At 53.8% G+C, this 14,484-nt stretch overlaps 7 protein-coding genes across 7 annotated transcripts; 5 read left to right on the top strand and 2 right to left on the bottom strand.

Moving 5' to 3' along the window:
- Positions 1 to 797: 797 nt before the first annotated feature.
- BDY24DRAFT_100232 (NSE2 family E3 SUMO-protein ligase) lies at positions 798 to 3,074 on the top strand. The gene is made up of 9 exons (XM_076635780.1): positions 798 to 1,149; positions 1,222 to 1,335; positions 1,488 to 1,610; positions 1,777 to 1,855; positions 1,958 to 2,001; positions 2,098 to 2,152; positions 2,312 to 2,426; positions 2,525 to 2,639; positions 2,796 to 3,074. Exons 1-9 carry the CDS (start codon positions 1,042 to 1,044, stop codon positions 2,901 to 2,903), a joined length of 861 nt encoding a protein of 286 aa, XP_076500897.1. The 5' UTR covers positions 798 to 1,041; the 3' UTR covers positions 2,904 to 3,074.
- Positions 3,075 to 3,232: 158 nt separating this feature from the next.
- On the top strand, positions 3,233 to 4,254 carry BDY24DRAFT_411691 (glutathione peroxidase; the record flags this gene model as incomplete). Its single annotated transcript, XM_076642959.1, has 7 exons — positions 3,233 to 3,256; positions 3,321 to 3,359; positions 3,458 to 3,504; positions 3,625 to 3,718; positions 3,792 to 3,899; positions 3,973 to 4,089; positions 4,219 to 4,254. 7 exons carry the CDS (start codon positions 3,233 to 3,235, stop codon positions 4,252 to 4,254), a joined length of 465 nt encoding a protein of 154 aa, XP_076500896.1.
- Positions 4,255 to 4,636: 382 nt separating this feature from the next.
- EAF6 (Eaf6p) lies at positions 4,637 to 5,617 on the bottom strand (the record flags this gene model as incomplete). The annotated part of the gene is made up of 6 exons (XM_076638011.1): positions 4,637 to 4,672; positions 4,968 to 5,078; positions 5,192 to 5,272; positions 5,378 to 5,416; positions 5,490 to 5,533; positions 5,602 to 5,617. The coding sequence occupies 6 exons, from the start codon at positions 5,615 to 5,617 to the stop codon at positions 4,637 to 4,639; spliced, it is 327 nt and encodes a 108-aa protein (XP_076500895.1).
- Positions 5,618 to 6,669: 1,052 nt separating this feature from the next.
- BDY24DRAFT_375881 (uncharacterized protein) lies at positions 6,670 to 8,761 on the top strand. Its single transcript, XM_076638605.1, has 8 exons — positions 6,670 to 6,814; positions 6,899 to 6,940; positions 7,014 to 7,115; positions 7,229 to 7,658; positions 7,761 to 7,819; positions 7,898 to 8,005; positions 8,072 to 8,189; positions 8,282 to 8,761. Exons 1-8 carry the CDS (start codon positions 6,751 to 6,753, stop codon positions 8,505 to 8,507), a joined length of 1,149 nt encoding a protein of 382 aa, XP_076500894.1. The 5' UTR covers positions 6,670 to 6,750; the 3' UTR covers positions 8,508 to 8,761.
- Positions 8,762 to 9,183: 422 nt separating this feature from the next.
- BDY24DRAFT_375879 (uncharacterized protein) lies at positions 9,184 to 10,886 on the top strand. The gene is made up of 5 exons (XM_076638604.1): positions 9,184 to 9,709; positions 9,800 to 9,820; positions 9,889 to 9,977; positions 10,106 to 10,770; positions 10,847 to 10,886. Exons 1-4 carry the CDS (start codon positions 9,215 to 9,217, stop codon positions 10,725 to 10,727), a joined length of 1,227 nt encoding a protein of 408 aa, XP_076500893.1. The 5' UTR covers positions 9,184 to 9,214; the 3' UTR covers positions 10,728 to 10,770; positions 10,847 to 10,886.
- Positions 10,887 to 11,145: 259 nt separating this feature from the next.
- BDY24DRAFT_375872 (uncharacterized protein) lies at positions 11,146 to 12,810 on the top strand. Its single transcript, XM_076638603.1, has 4 exons — positions 11,146 to 11,735; positions 11,831 to 11,919; positions 12,041 to 12,234; positions 12,328 to 12,810. Exons 1-4 carry the CDS (start codon positions 11,163 to 11,165, stop codon positions 12,735 to 12,737), a joined length of 1,266 nt encoding a protein of 421 aa, XP_076500892.1. The 5' UTR covers positions 11,146 to 11,162; the 3' UTR covers positions 12,738 to 12,810.
- BDY24DRAFT_438045 (glutathione S-transferase) lies at positions 12,809 to 14,402 on the bottom strand. Its single transcript, XM_076644328.1, has 6 exons — positions 14,196 to 14,402; positions 13,937 to 14,076; positions 13,642 to 13,846; positions 13,442 to 13,540; positions 13,186 to 13,356; positions 12,809 to 13,081 (listed from the first exon to the last, which is right to left on the bottom strand). The coding sequence occupies exons 1-6, from the start codon at positions 14,240 to 14,242 to the stop codon at positions 12,955 to 12,957; spliced, it is 789 nt and encodes a 262-aa protein (XP_076500891.1). The 5' UTR covers positions 14,243 to 14,402; the 3' UTR covers positions 12,809 to 12,954.
- Between the last annotated feature and the right edge of the window lie 82 nt (positions 14,403 to 14,484).

Here is a 14,484-nt window from a genome sequence, read left to right as displayed (position 1 = left end):
AGTACTCGACGATCATTTCTAGATCTTTCTTTCGTGCGCTCCATTCTAAAATGAGTCTTGCCTTCTCCTGTTCTGTTCTACTCTTTCGGGGTTTGTCGATGGAACGCGTCCAAAAGAGAGAAGGCGGATTGAGCGAACAGCGGGAGGGATGAGCTTCAGAAGGTTCATGTCAATCTCTACTTCCGACTTTGAGAGTGACTGAAAGCGAGCAGTCGTCGAGAATGACGCGAGACCACAAACCTAGGAAAGCACACGAGCCTGAGAGACGGGAAGCGGACGGCGCGTCGAGGAAAGAGAAAAACGAATGGAGAACGACTGCACAAGTAACGAGTGCGTAGGAAAGAGCTTCAGTCAGTCTTTGTTATTCCAGGCTTCAACAAGCAGTCTCTCCTCATCAACGGAATCTCTCCTGGCCCTGACATTATCGCCGACGAAGGAGATTGGGTTGAGGTTCATCTTTTCTTCGTCGAGTCGCTTTCTCCCTCCCCCTCGAACGAGCTCACCTTTCGATCTCGGCGACGCTGATCCTTTCCATCGCTTCGGCTCGCCTCGTTCGACGCTCTCGTCTCGGGGTCCTCGATCGCCCGATTCGACGCGTCTTGCTTTTCCCTTTGTTTCTTTCGTTACATACGTACCGCCACCTTTCGCTTGATACCAGTTTTTGAACATACCTAGTCCTCTCTGAATGAACATCTGAAAATGAGATCACCGGAAGGAGAAGTCCTTCACTGGAGCGAGTAGCAACTGGATCGAGAAGAGGTGAGCTCGCCCGATTGCGTTTTGACCTCCAACTCCTTCTCCTCCCTCCCTCCCTCCCTTTCCCCTTCCGATATGTCTCGAGGTTCTAAAGCAAGAGTCGCGAGTCTACCATCTCCTTGATCTCCACGCCTCCATCTTTCTGACTCTGCCTTCGCTTTCCAGACCGGTTCCCCTCAAGATGGGGAAACCCCTCCTGAAGAAGATCAAGAGGAGGAGCAGGAGGAGGTCGTTGCTCGTCCACGCGCCGGTCGCGCTCAAGCTCAGGAGGAACAAGATCAAGACATGGAAGACGAGGAGGATGCACCTATCAAGACACCAGCAGAGAGAGGTCTGACCATCGAAACCTTCGCCAACAGGCCGCTCGTAGGGGACAAGGCTTTGCTCGCTAAAGTCAGTTGAGAGTTGAGCTCGAACGAAGGGAGGAGGACGGTGGAAGCTGATCCTCCGCGTCTTGTTTTACAGCTAAAACCTCTGGTGAAGGACTGGGACGGAGTCAAGAACAAGATCGAGCAGAGCATGGAGCATCTTCAGGATACAGCTTCAACCTTGAACGATGCTGGCATGATGGAGGACGAGGTCAGCTTGAATCCCTTCCTTCCCTCCCCTTCTCCTCTTCTGCGAGCTCGCCACCTTTCCCTTCGAGCTCTCTCCCCTCCTCGTTGCTTCCATCTAGAGCTCTACTGACATTTCTATCGTTCATCATCCATCTCGTGCCTTTACCTCTACAGGAACTCTTCGAATCCATCGACCAGAACTTCCGAGAGCTCCTCGACGAGCTCGCATTCATCGAGATCAGGCGAGAGGAGCTGAACAAGATCTTCAAGGCTTTGGGAGAGGACGAGGATGAGGTGGTGAGTCTTAGCTTTCGCTCTCTTCTTTGTTAAACGCGTCTTGTGGTTTGGTGGAGGGCGAAGGGAGGGTGGGACTGTCAAAGGAGGGAAGGAAGGAAAGCTCGAGCTCATCACCTCTCGTCGCCTTCGTCTTCGTCTCGTCTCATTCGGATCCTATTACTTTTAGGCCGATGCTCAAGGGATCTACCGTGCAGGCTGCAAGGAGATGGAGCAGGAGTACCGAGCAAAGTCGGCGAAGCAGAAGTGTACGTCTCGTTCGACTCTTCTTTCCTTCTTCGACCTCGTCCCTGTCTCGTCGAGCGGCTTCGAGAAGCTCACCCGTATTTTCGCCCACTCTCTTCCCACAGACGCCAAGTCGGCTCGATACAAGACCTTCCGACAAGCAGTTTGGGTTTGTGACAGTATCTCTCTCCCTCCTCTCCTTCCTCCTCCTTCATTCTTCCGAATCCACGCTGACTCTCACTTCCTTTCTGTCCGCTGCTTATAGGATTCTCGAGCGATGGACAGAGGAATGCCTCCTATGTCCGCGCTCTTCGCCAATGGTTCGTTCTTGTCCTTTCTATTTCCTGCTTGCCTCGAGCGACGCGTCTTCTCCTTCGACGCGTCGCATTCATCTTCCCTTCGTGACGACCGCGAGCCCCTCAGTCCATCACTCGACGCTGAGCTGACATTTTTTCCACTCTCTTGTTTGGCACTCATAGATGCCCGAAAGGAAGACGAGGGATCAGACTCGGATTCGGACATAGAAGCTGGAGGAGTCACTCAGTCGTTCAAGTGTCCTTTGAGTTTGAAGACGTTTGTGGATCCTTGGAGTTCGTGAGTAAACTTATCTCTCTATCTTCCGGCTTCGGACTTTTTCTCTTTCGTTGACCCAGACTGACCTCTTCTCCCTTTCCGCTCCTTCTTTCCTTCAGCACCATCTGCCCTCACTCCTACGAGAAAGGCGAGATTCATGCCTATCTCAGGAAGAAGGCTGCCCACTGTCCTGTATCGGGTTGTGATGCCCTGCTGGACTTGTCGAAGATCAAAGTGAGTCTTCTTTCATCTCTCGACGACGCGTCGTCCTCTCACCTTCTGTCACTTTCACCAGCTTCTCCTTCTCCTCTCGCGATGATCCTCGACTTGGAATCAATCACTGATCACCTTCTCTCCGTTCCCAACATTCATTCCTTCCTGCTCTTCCAGGCCAACAAGAACCTGAAGAAAAGAGTCGAGGCCGACACGAGGAGGAACGCTCGAGCGAGGGAGGACAGAGAGAACAGTGCCGACGAGATCGAGTCGGACGAGGATTAGGGGTTTCCCTCTGCTTCTCTGTACCTCTCCCTTTCGTTTCGTCTCTCTTTATCTGTCGTTGTCGGTGGGGTTGAGGAGGGTTGGCTGGTCGATGTTGTGTTTTGTCTGCTCTTCTTTTTCGTTCTTTGTTCTCTAGCTTTTATCTCACGATTTACGATCTTCTCTGGTTCACTTCCGCGCGCTTCTGTCAAACTGAAAACTTTCGGCGCGCACCAGCAAAGCTGAATGTATAATCTAGAAAAGAGCGATCGCGTCAGCGTGGAACTTCGCCTTGGGGACGCGGCTCGCTCCGAACCTTCAACCTTGATCTCCTTCCCTTCCTATCAAACATGTCTGGCTTCTACTCCCTCTCTGTACGTGCCTGCACCTCCCTCTCTTGACTTTTCTTCAAACTGACTTTGTATTTGGTTGAAACAGGCCGCTCTCAAGTCCGGAAAGACGCTGTCCTTCGACCAGGTGGGTCTCGATTTCCTTCCTTCCCTCGGTTTGACCTTCGATCTTCCTTCCCTTCTTGCTCTTCGCTGACCTCGAGCCATATGTTTTGCTCCTCGCAGTTCAAAGGCAAGACTGTCATCATTGTCAACGTCGCTTCCCAGTGCGGGTGAGTCCTTTTTTTCGCCCTCTCTTCCAAGATGCTGATGGCAGGGGGAGATCGAGAAAAAGATGTTGAGCTCACCATCTCTCTCTTCCCTTCCCCTCTTCTTCTTTCCCCCTTCCACAGAAAGACCAAGCAGTACGCTCAACTCGAGGCTCTCTACCAGAAGTACCAATCCAAAGGTCTCGAGATCGTCGGTTTCCCTTCTAACCAGTTTGGAGTAAGTCTTTTCAGCCTCTCCGTTCGAATCGCTTCGCTCAGCCCTCTCGAAATGCGTTTTTGAACCGCTGCAGGCTCAAGAACCTGGAACCGACGACGAAATCGCCACCTTCTGTGAACTCTACAAGGTCACCTTCCCTCTCGCTAAGAAGTCGGACGTCAACGGACCCGATGCCAACCCTGTGAGTGAGACCGGGGGAGGGATTCGCGACGCGGACGGCTCCCTGACCGCTTCTCCTTCGCTCCTGGACGCAGGTTTACAAGTACTTGAAGTCTGAGAAGCACGTAGAGCAATGCAGCTGGAATTTTGACAAGTTTCTGGTAGACAAAGAGGGAAAGGTTGTGGGATACTTCGACAGGACTCAACCCATCGTGAGTAGCGTCGCTTCGACCATCTCTTTCCGCTTTCGGCGTCTCTCCTGCCGTTTCGCCCCCCTTCTGAGCGAGAACTGACCCAGTCTTTGGGACGTCGGTTTTTCGTGCTGGCTTGGAATCTCGCAGGAAGCGCTCGAGCCTGAGGTCCTGAAGGTCCTTTAGGAGAGTCGACTCGACGCGAGAGGGAGACGAGCGGGAACGAAGCTGGAATCGGAGGGAGCTCTCCTGCAGGTTTGGTTGATGAGGCTGAGCTTATAGGTTGGACAAGAAAGAGATGAAGAGAAACGTGACATTCATAAAGGTTTGGATTCGTAGCGAGTGTACAGAAAGAACAGGAGAGGAAGCGAGGGACAAGATCGAACTAGCAAGAGTTTGAACGCCCCGACTTGTAAGGTTTATGGGAGATTGCGAAGACAGCGAAGTCGGGATCAAGTGGTTGAGGATGAAGTGGATGGGTGGAAGGATGTGGCTCCGGTGGACGAGGAAAGAAGAAGGAAGACGACGAGAGACGGGAGGAGGTGGGCTGAAGAACGACGGGAGCGACCTAACGACCTTCGGCGGCCATCTTGAGCTCGAGCGACTGAAGGAGAAGATGTGAAAAGACAGAACACAAGATGCAGTCAGTTTCAGGGCCAGGGTGACTGTTTTCGAGCGAGGAAGAGGCCGAGTAGGAGGGAGAGGAGGGAGGGAAGGAGAGGCGAGCTCGCACTTCCTCCCCTCCTTCGATCCCATTCCACCGCCCCATCCTGAGGATTCAAAGAGCTCCAGAATCACTACCAGATGCCCCCCTTTGACTTCTCAATTGCATCTCCAAGATCTTTCGAAGCCTCCGAAACAACATCCTTTGAGAAACAAGCGTCAAAGGTCGAACTCACCTTTCCATAGGTCAACGAGCTCCCTGAGAACAGCCTATCCGCATCCGTGACCTCGTATCGCTTCTTGTGAGCTCCTCCAGTTGGTGGGGCTTTCAGGTAGCCGTCGAATCCCTGCAAGTTGATCGACAAAAGGATGGGGAGAGAAAGGGGAAAGGAAGGGAAGATAGGTGAGCTTCGTTCGTTCGACTAACCATTCATCACCGAAAGAAGGAAAAGGAACGAACCTTGACAATGTTTCCACCAGTGTTACTAGACTCCTCGAGATAAGATCCCTCGAACGCGTAAATCTTTCCCTCGATGCTAGCCTGAGAGGAGGGCGAAGGAAGGGAAGGGAGGAGAGGTCAGCTCAGCTCGTTCTCCTTCCCTTCTCTTTTGGACGCTATCCTGCAAGACGAGAAGGGGGAGCTTACGAGCTGCTTATCGACGGCTCGTTTCTTGATGAGAGCAGCCTGTATCCAATCCAAGAAAGCAGGGATCAGAAGCAGGAAACAGAGGAAGAGAGGGAAGGAAACACGAGCTGACCTGCAAAGCCATCTTCGCTGCTTCGTTCGCTGCCTTTCCTTCAGCTGTAAAACAACACCAAACGTCAAGTCAGTCTCAATGTATACGCGCGAGGACTCAAAAGAGCGCTTACCTGCTGGACTTGACATGTTGTAGAGGCGAGGAGTGGACGTCGGTAAGGATCGAGGAGTGGCCGCGGTTCCCGAGCTCATTTCGTTCCTTCTTCCCCCTCCTTCTTCCCCCTCCTTCTTCCTTTCCCTCCCAACCAGAACAGTCAGCTTTTTCGACTTTAGCAGATGCAGTCGAGTTATGCGTGGACCAGCAGTTAATCTAGCTCAGACGCACTCGTCGAGGGTGCTGCTCGGCGCTGTCGGACGACCTTCCAAACCGCCCTTTTTCTCCTGGAACGTCAGCTCGAATGGAACTCGTCGTAGGACTGCAGCTGGGATCTTCGAGCGTCTCTCGTTAAGCTCAGAGAGGGCCTACAAGGTGAGTTATCTTTCTGGATATTAGCGATGGAACAAAGAGGAGGAAGCGAGAGGAAGGGGTGGGGCTGCTGGAAGAGAGTCGAGGCGTCCGACGAACGATAGTTTGGTCGAAGAGCTCGAGTCTTCCAGCGTTTTGGGCATCTTGGATGTTGTAGGAGTGACGAGAGACGTCTCTGTTGACGATGCTGGGTCTTTCAAAAAGAGGAGAGTTTTCAGCCTCGAGTCCGACGCGTCGTCCCCTTCCCCTGTTTCTCTCTCCTCGTCTCCTCTCTCCCCTCTCTTCCGGCAGCTCAACTGACCTCTTGTCACCTTCCCTTCCTTCCGTTTCTTCTCTTAGCTCCTCTTCTCCGCTCTCGAGCTGCTCGGAATCCACGCCAAACCTCAAGAGGATCTTTTGCCCGAGCGTTTCCCTTCCCTCGACGCGTCTTTCCTCCACCCTCGACCCCTCCCAGCGACTTCCTTATCGACAGGAAAGCCTCTATATGACACTCTTCACCTCCACTGGACCTTTAAAGACCCTCATCAACCTTCTCTCCTTTCTCTTCGACTCCTCTCGCCTTCTCTCCCACCTCTCTCTGCCGGCCGTCGGTCTCATTACCTGCTCTGTTGATTTTCAAGACGGCCCCTTCAGATTAACTCCGCTTGAACAAGTCGTGAACGAAGTTTGACCCTCAACGACGCCTTCTCTCCTCTCTAAAATTCTTATCGTGACAGGTCAGTTGACGGTCCTTTGCCCTCTCTTCTCTCGCTTTTCTTCCTTCTGATCCATCCCTCTACGCCCCTCATAGATCTCTATGGACGAATCATTCGAACGAGATGAGCAGGAGGAAGAGATCATCGATCAAAGTTCAACGGAAGGTGAGCTCGAGTCTTCTCCCTCCTCTCTCTCCCTCTCCCTCCTATCCTCTCCTCACTGAGCGCTTCCCTTTCTCTCGCTTGCAGAAACATCTTCTATCATCAACTCTCTCACCTACGGGTCTACTAGTGAGAACTTTCGTTCGATCAGCCTCCGCTCTCTCCTGCTTACGTTACTTGTCCTCCTCTTCGTTTCCGTCAGGCTTCCCTTCTCAGCAAACCATGGAGAGATCGATGGCTCCTCAGCAGCAGCAGACGTCCTTCTCGTATCCTCCTCCGGCTCGAGACTATCAATCCTACACTGGTCAGTCGCATGGTCTTTCTTCCGAACGAAGACGGAGCTGCTCTAAAAATCTCGTCCCCAAAACGCTCGACTGATCTTCCCTTCTCCTCTTTCTCCCTTCCGTCAATAACCAGCCTACCAACCTCCCATCTTTCCAAACTCAAGCTACGGTCACCCCTCCGTCTCTCCGCTGAACACCTACTCGCAGCCGTCTCACTCCTACAGCTTCGACGGCACCTACACCTCTCCACCTCTCAGCTCCTCCAGCTCGAGCGGAATCTCCGTCGCTGCACCCATGAACACCTCCACGCCCTCCTTCAACTTCCACTCCCGACCTCAATCCAACATGCCTCCACCTCCTATGACCTCGACGAAAAGGAAGAGCTTCGATACGGACGACGGATCAGGCTTTGGAGGTCTTGGTATCGAGACGGAGGATCTCGAGTCGGTCGAGGGCGATCATGACTACTTTGGCTCTGCTTTTGCTGGAGGAGACGGAGACGACGGAGAGGAAGGAGGGGAGAGGAAGAAGGGGAGATCAGTTTCTTCAGGGTCTGCTACAGGGTAAGGAAGGATTTTGGAGAGTCGGAGACAGTATCTCTTTCTCCCCGGCCGCCCGTCTTGCTAACCGGCCCTTCCCTTCCCCTCACCTGTCTACTTCCCTAGCGCACAGTCTCCTACCGCTTCTCGCTCTTTGGATCCCGTGGCTCGTCAAGCGAGAATCCGTTCGTCCCCCTTTTCTTCGTTCTCTCGACGCGTCGCCTCTTCGACTGACGATCTCCTCTGCTTTCCGATGATCACAGAAGCTGAACAACGACGCCGAAACGATCTTCAAGAGTCCTTCCGTAAACTAAAGGACGTTCTGCCACCTGGAAACGACAAAGCTTCCAAGAAGATCATCCTCGAGCGAGGTGAGGGTCTTGTTCCTTTTCGACGCGACTGGTACTGATTATTCTCTCTTGCTTTCGATGGACCAGCTGTGACTACGATCAACAACCTCACTCAACATAATCGAGCCTTAACGGAGAGATTGGAGAGGTACGAAGGTCCTGCTGCGTTTTCGTCGAGCACAGGAGGAAGTTCATCGTCAAGCAGGTTCGTTCTCTCCTCCCTTTCTTCCCTCTCTTCCATAACGATCCGCTTCGTCTTCCTTCGCTGATCAGCTCCACCTTTTTTGCTCCTTCCAGAACTCATCAACCCATTCCTCCCCGTCCTCAAATATCGGCCCCTCATCATCCACTACCAAACGCTTTCCCTCCTTCCTCTCCCTCCGCTCCTCCAGCCAGTCACGCTCCTCCCCTCTTCCCCCCTCCTCCTCCCCCATCTTCCCTCATCGACCCTTCAGCTCCCCCGATGCCTCAGTTCGCCTTCGACGACCATCGACAAGCTCCTCAGCCTCGGAGGGATTCGTGAGGGAGAGACGCGTCAAGGGTCTCGTTCTCGTTCTCGTTCTTTACCAAGGACAGGTTCCTTCTACACTGCTTTAAGTCGAACCCTTTTAGCCTAGTCCTCAATTTCGATACAAGTTCCCGCTGGCCCTTGAGTGTTTTTCTCCCTCTTCTCGTTCGTTTGCTTCTCGTCGTCGCTTTCATTGTTTCTCCGTCCGGCGTTCTCTTGATACCCAGACTTGCTTCCTTCTATGTAGCCTTACTTCTCCCATGATCCCCTTCTTTTCTTACAGTTCGAAGGAGCTAAGACGAGCGATTTTCGGGAAGCGAGATGGGAACCGACGACGCGTCGTGATCTCGTCTCTCGAACGGTCCAAGACCGCAATTTTTTTTCCCTAGTGCCTTAAAAGCTGTTTTTCGAGGGTCTTGGAGTCCTCAAAGAAAGTCTAGCAGGTTCTGGAGGAACAACGGGAAGTTTTGAACGCAGGAAGGGAGAAATCTATTTTCGAGCATGCTCTCGTCTCGCTTCTGTCCCTCTCTTGCAAAACTTCTCCAGAGATCAATCCTTGGATGGCAGCCGGAGAGCTCTTAATCGATCCTTATCTTCTTGAGATGTCTACCAGCTTTTCAATGCAGAAATCACGAGCCGAGCCCGACGGCTTCAGCGCCCTTTAGCCCGTCGAGGTGACCTCCAACCACCACTCGCCTCCCTCCCCTCCTCACCGCTTCAGGATGATCCTAGACGAAGATAAGAAGCCCAAAGAGCAGCACCCTCAGGAAACCGAAGAATCCCAAGCTCAAGCTCAAATCCACAGTCCTCCGTCCTACTACTCTCCCTCCTCCTCCTCAGGAGCCCCTTCGACTTTGACCTCAACGTCGACCTACCCTTCCGATCTCAAGCCCCCTCCCACCTCTTCCCTCCCTCCTCTCCCTCTTCTCCTCCCACCTCTCTATGCTCCTTCCCCTTCGAGTCCCTTCCTCGTCGCTTCATCTCCTTCTCTCGACGAGCTCATCCCAAGGCTGAGCTTCCTGGCCCTGGTGAAAGCGCTCAACTCCTCCCTCCAGCCTTCGCCCGCCGTCAAGGGAGGGAGGACGTTCGAGAACGTTGTCAGCCATATCCCAGTAGTTAACGTTGGATACAAGGTCGTGAAGGGGGTCGTGGGTGGGTTGCTGCTGGGGATCGCGAAGGGTGGAGCGGTTGTGGCGGAGGGAGGGACGGATGGGAAGGTGCGTGAGCTCGACGAGTCCTTCCGTCCTTTGGTTTGAAGGCGTTGAAGCTGACTTCTTGCTTTGTTTTGATTTGGACGATGCTTGAAGGTCTCGAGGAAGCTGGCTAAGGTACGCAGGGTTGAGATTTCCATCAGAGAGGGCGAGAACGCTGACTCAAAACTTCCCTCATCTCTCAGACTCAATCCACCCTCTTCGGAACGTCTTCCACTCTTCTTCCCAACGCTACTCACGAAATCATCAACAAGGCCAACTCGGCTTCTGGACTGTGAGTATCCTTCGTTTATATCCTCCCTCTGGGGGAAAATGTTCGGAGAGGCAGAGGGAGGCGAAAGAGGGAAGAAGAGCTGACCTTCCCAGCTCACCTCTTTCTTCCTCCCTCGTCCTCCCCCTCAGCTTTCCTCCCTCCTCCTCTCTCCTCATCGCCCTCATCCCCTACCACACTCTCTCCATCGTCCTCTCCCAATACCCAGCTCTTCCCGACATTCCCAATCCAGTCGCAGCCGAACTCGTCAAAGCCAACATCTCTGCTTCCTCCTCGTCCTCCGACCTCGCTCCGGATCAGAGGAAAGCGCTTCGAGTTCGAGGAAGGATCGATTTCAGGAGGTGGGCTTGGGTTCGGGTAGAGGGAGAAGAGACTCAGCTAGCTGAGCAGAAACAGCAGGGGTCGACTTCGTCTCTTCCTCCTCTCGACGAGAAGGGAGAACGGTCTCGCCCCCACGTCGCCTCCTCATCGTCGTCGTCCGGAACCTCGAAGGCAGGAGGAAGCAACTTTTCTCACTTCGACGAGAAGCTCTCAGCTAGAACCGCCAGGCGAGCCTCTAATCGAGGACTGGGATCCAATCCGTCGTACAGGGAACCGATGGGAGAGGCGGAGGGAAGAGGAGCGATCAGCAGCAAGGGAGACGCTGGGTTCGAGATTGCGGAGGAGAAGCTGGGTGCTGGGACGTACTTCTTGGTGGTGGTTAGGAGGGGACTGGTCGGGCTGGAGAGGTTTGAGGAACAGGCGATTTACTAGGGGTGGAAGCAGGGAGGGTCGATCTTTCGTCGTTTTTTTTTCGGTGAGTTCGACGCGTCTTGGGTTCGAACCAATCTCACCGTTCTTACAGATGAGCTGACGCGCTAGACTTTTTCCAGTGCTCTTACCTCGTGTGATGTATGGACTCTCGCGTACAAATCAGCCCGTCGCTCTTCAAGAAAGGAATCCTTTTCGACGCGTCACTTCGACCCATCCCCTTCCCCTTTCCCTCTCTTCTGACCTTTCTCACTTCTTCTCATTATTATTTCTTGATCTCCATCGCACGCACAGAGCTGTTCCTCCAGCTGCGCTTTCGGACTAGCAGGCTCAACAGGACGATAACAGCGGCGGCCTCCTCGGCTGCGACTCGATCGTTCCCTCACCCAAACTTGGACATCTTCTGGCCTCCAACCCTCACCTACCACTCTCCTCTCGATGATTCTTGACAAAACATCCGCCGACAAGGTCACCGACACACCCTCAACTCACCCTTCACCTCCTCTAGCAGTCGTCCCACCCGTCGTCCCATCTCCTCCGTCCTACTTCGACGCTGCCGTCGAGGAGAGCACATCAGCTTCTCCTTCCTCCTCCGCAGGTCCTTCTTCCGGGTCCACGGTCTACTCCTCCTCCTCTCCCTCAGCCCTCTCTTCACCATTCGACTCCAAGAAGACCTCCCTCCCTCAACCTCTCCTCCTCCCACCACTCTACCCACCCTCCTCGACCTCACCCTTCCTCCTCGCCTACGCTCCCTCCCTCCAGGCCGCTGGGGTCTCCCATGAGAGCTGGCTCGCTCTCATCAACTCCATCAACGACTCGCTCAAGGTCAACCCCGTTCTCTCCGTGGTTCGAACGACCGAGAGCGTTATCGACCATCTCCCAGGACTCGGGTGGGCGGTTTCGGTGTGCAAACAGGTCATTGTGGGAGGGTTCTTCTTTGGTATGGCGAGAGGTGCTGCTGCTGTCGCTGAGGGAGGGATGCAGGGGAAGGTTGGGCTGAAGATCGCTAAGGTGAGTCGTCTTCTCGGGCGAGAAAGGGGATGGAAAGCTGACTTGAGACCTCGACGGCGGCCTCTCGGTTTTGCTTCCTTGCCTTCCTTGCACAGGCTCGTTCAGCAGCTTTCGGCAATCACAACGCTCCCATACCTGCTTCGACTCTTGCGCTGTTGGATCAGGCCAACTCGGTGACCGGGATGTGAGTTTCGCGTCTCTCTGTCCTCGTTCAATTCGAATGAGACGCGTCGGGAAGAGAAACAGCAGATCAATCGCTGACTCCCCGTCCCTTTCTCTTCTCCAACCGCTTCTACTCGACGCAGGTTCCCTCCCTCATCAGGTCTTCTCATTACCCTCGTCCCAAGCCATCTCCTCCCCATCCTGCTCTCTCAGTACCCTCCTCTTCCGACTCTCCCTCCTCGAATCGCTGCCCACCTTGCCAAATCAGCCATCGACACTTCGAACGCGGCCTTGACGGAGATTTCAATGGAGAAGAAGAAGGCTCTCAAAGTCAGAGGCGAGTCCATCTTTTGACCTCCGTTCCTCACCTTCCTTCGAATGAGGGACGCGTCGCTGTCGACGACTCTAATTCCGCCTTCCCTTCCCACAGCTCGAATCGACTTCCGCCGCTGGGGTTGGCTCACCTTCGAAGACGCGCACAACGACGATGATCAGTCTGTCGACCTCTCTCCCGTCGAGACGATCGGCTCAGCGACCTCGTCGACTCGCATCGACTCTTCCATCTCCAACGGTCGACCCTCCGCCCGAACTCTCTCCAGCATCTCCTCCTCCGGAATGGCCGCCTTCTCTCATTTAGACGAGAAGCTCCAAGCTCGTCAGAGCAGGAAGTCGTTGGGGAAACCGGCGAAGAGGATGGGAGTCAATTCGAACGGCAAGATAACGGAGACGCGACCGGCTATGGGCTACGATCTGGCGGAGGAGAAAATGGGGAGTGGGACGATGTTCTTGGTGGTTGTGAGACGAGGTTTGATTGGTCTGGAGACAGCGGAGGAGTTTTAAAGTTGGTTCAAAACGGAGGCGAGACGCGTCGCATTTCTCGTTAATTTTGGCCTGCCGTGTTCGTTTTGCCTGGACCCATTGCTACTTTCTCTGATGCTTGCCGAGTCTTGGAGAAGCTTGCTCGTTGCTCGTTGATCGTCGGAGCGTGAAGGTCATGAGCAAAATACACGAACAACCGACTCGACTCCCAACGCTCCTCTCCTCTCCTCTCCCACAGCTACTTCTTCTCCAACTCGAGGTCCTTCTCCACGTCCAACTCAGGATAATGTCTGAAAAGACCATCGCCGAAAGGTGCTCGTCTCTCACTAGCGAGGTAGTTTTTGATCCTCGGGAGGTCGCCGACGCTGAGTGGAAGAAAAAGGGACGCGACGAGACGGGAAGCACATTCTTCGAATCAGCTCCGTCATCAACCGTTTCTTCACGTATTCCACAAGTCGTGGCGACTCACGTCTTGGCCAAAGCTTGAAGTCCAGGATATTCGGGAAGGAGCCTCTTCGACGCGTTCGGGTAGGCAAATTTCAGCCCTTCGACGATGTTGAAGAGCATGAGGTCGACGTAAGAGAGGGTCGAGGCGACCAGGTAAGGAGACGAAAGGTTGGGGAGCAGTCGCTCGAAGTATCTGAGGAAGGGAGAAGCGACGGAAGGAAGATGTCAGCCTTCGACGCGACGGGAGTCGGAAGTCGAAGTCATGAGAGACGACTTGCCCTAAGAACTTTGGCAGCCTGTTCTTCCTGAGATCGATAGATCGTCGATGAGCTTCCACTTTTTGATCCTCGTAGTAGTCCATGACCGCGATGGGATGGCTGAGAAGAAGAGCAAGGGGAGGTGAAAAGCGAGTCAGCAAAAGAGAGTAGGACGCAGAGGACGGAGAGAGAGAGGGCGAGAAAGAAGGAGGATGACTCACTGAGAATCATGAACCTCGTTCTGTAGGTCGCAAGCGGTCAAGAAGAGTTGATTCACTCTGATTCGGTTGATCTCCTTGCCCTCGACCTCCTCCTTTGGAACGAGATCGAGGATGGGACCAAGGTAAAGCATGATGGAAGGGAGCTGGGAGAGGATGAGGTTGTCGTGGACGAGAACCGGAGCCGCGAAGGGAGCAGGGTTTCCGACTGTGAAAGATGGGAAGAAGAACTGAAGTCAGTAAACTTTCCAGGAGCGAGTGACAGAAGGGAGGAGAGAGTTGAGGAGAGCAAACGAACGAGGGCAATGGAAGTCCTCTGAACAGATTGCCAGAACCTCTTCGACTGCATTTTCTTCGAGAGCGACGTCGACGTAGGGAACTCCTGCTTGTTCGAAAGCGAGCCGAATGGGTTCGCCTCGGCCAGGGATGGCAGGCCAGCTTTCGAAGGAGGAGATGGGAGAGAGGGAAGGAGAGGTGGAGGTCAACACTCTGCTCGGTCAGTCTTTCAGTCCTCCCTCCGTTTCTCTGAGCTTGAAATCAAAGAAGAAGATACTCACTAGATGAGTCTGAAGGCTTTGGGATCAAGAGATGCAATCTTGTTCATAGTGAGCTGTCGTGGGACGGAGAAGAAGGAAGGAGGAACGGTGATGAAGATGGAGGTTGGAGGGGAGGAGGAGGCGTGCGGGGAAGGTAGAGCTCGCTTCTCTCGTCCAGCTCAAGCGAGTTCCGCAGATTTTCACAACATCGGAATACCTATGAGCTTTAACTTCTGACTTCGGCTCATGCAGAAGCTTATTAAAAAAAACTTGCGGCAACGCGGACAGGGCGATGCTCGAGCTCGCTTCT

The sequence above is a fragment of the Mrakia frigida genome, assembly GCF_051309035.1.
Source record: "Mrakia frigida strain ATCC 22029 unplaced genomic scaffold BDY24scaffold_2, whole genome shotgun sequence".
NCBI lineage: Eukaryota > Fungi > Basidiomycota > Tremellomycetes > Cystofilobasidiales > Mrakiaceae > Mrakia > Mrakia frigida.
Note: the sequence above shows the minus strand (reverse complement) of the source record. Positions and strands in the feature narration are given on the sequence as shown.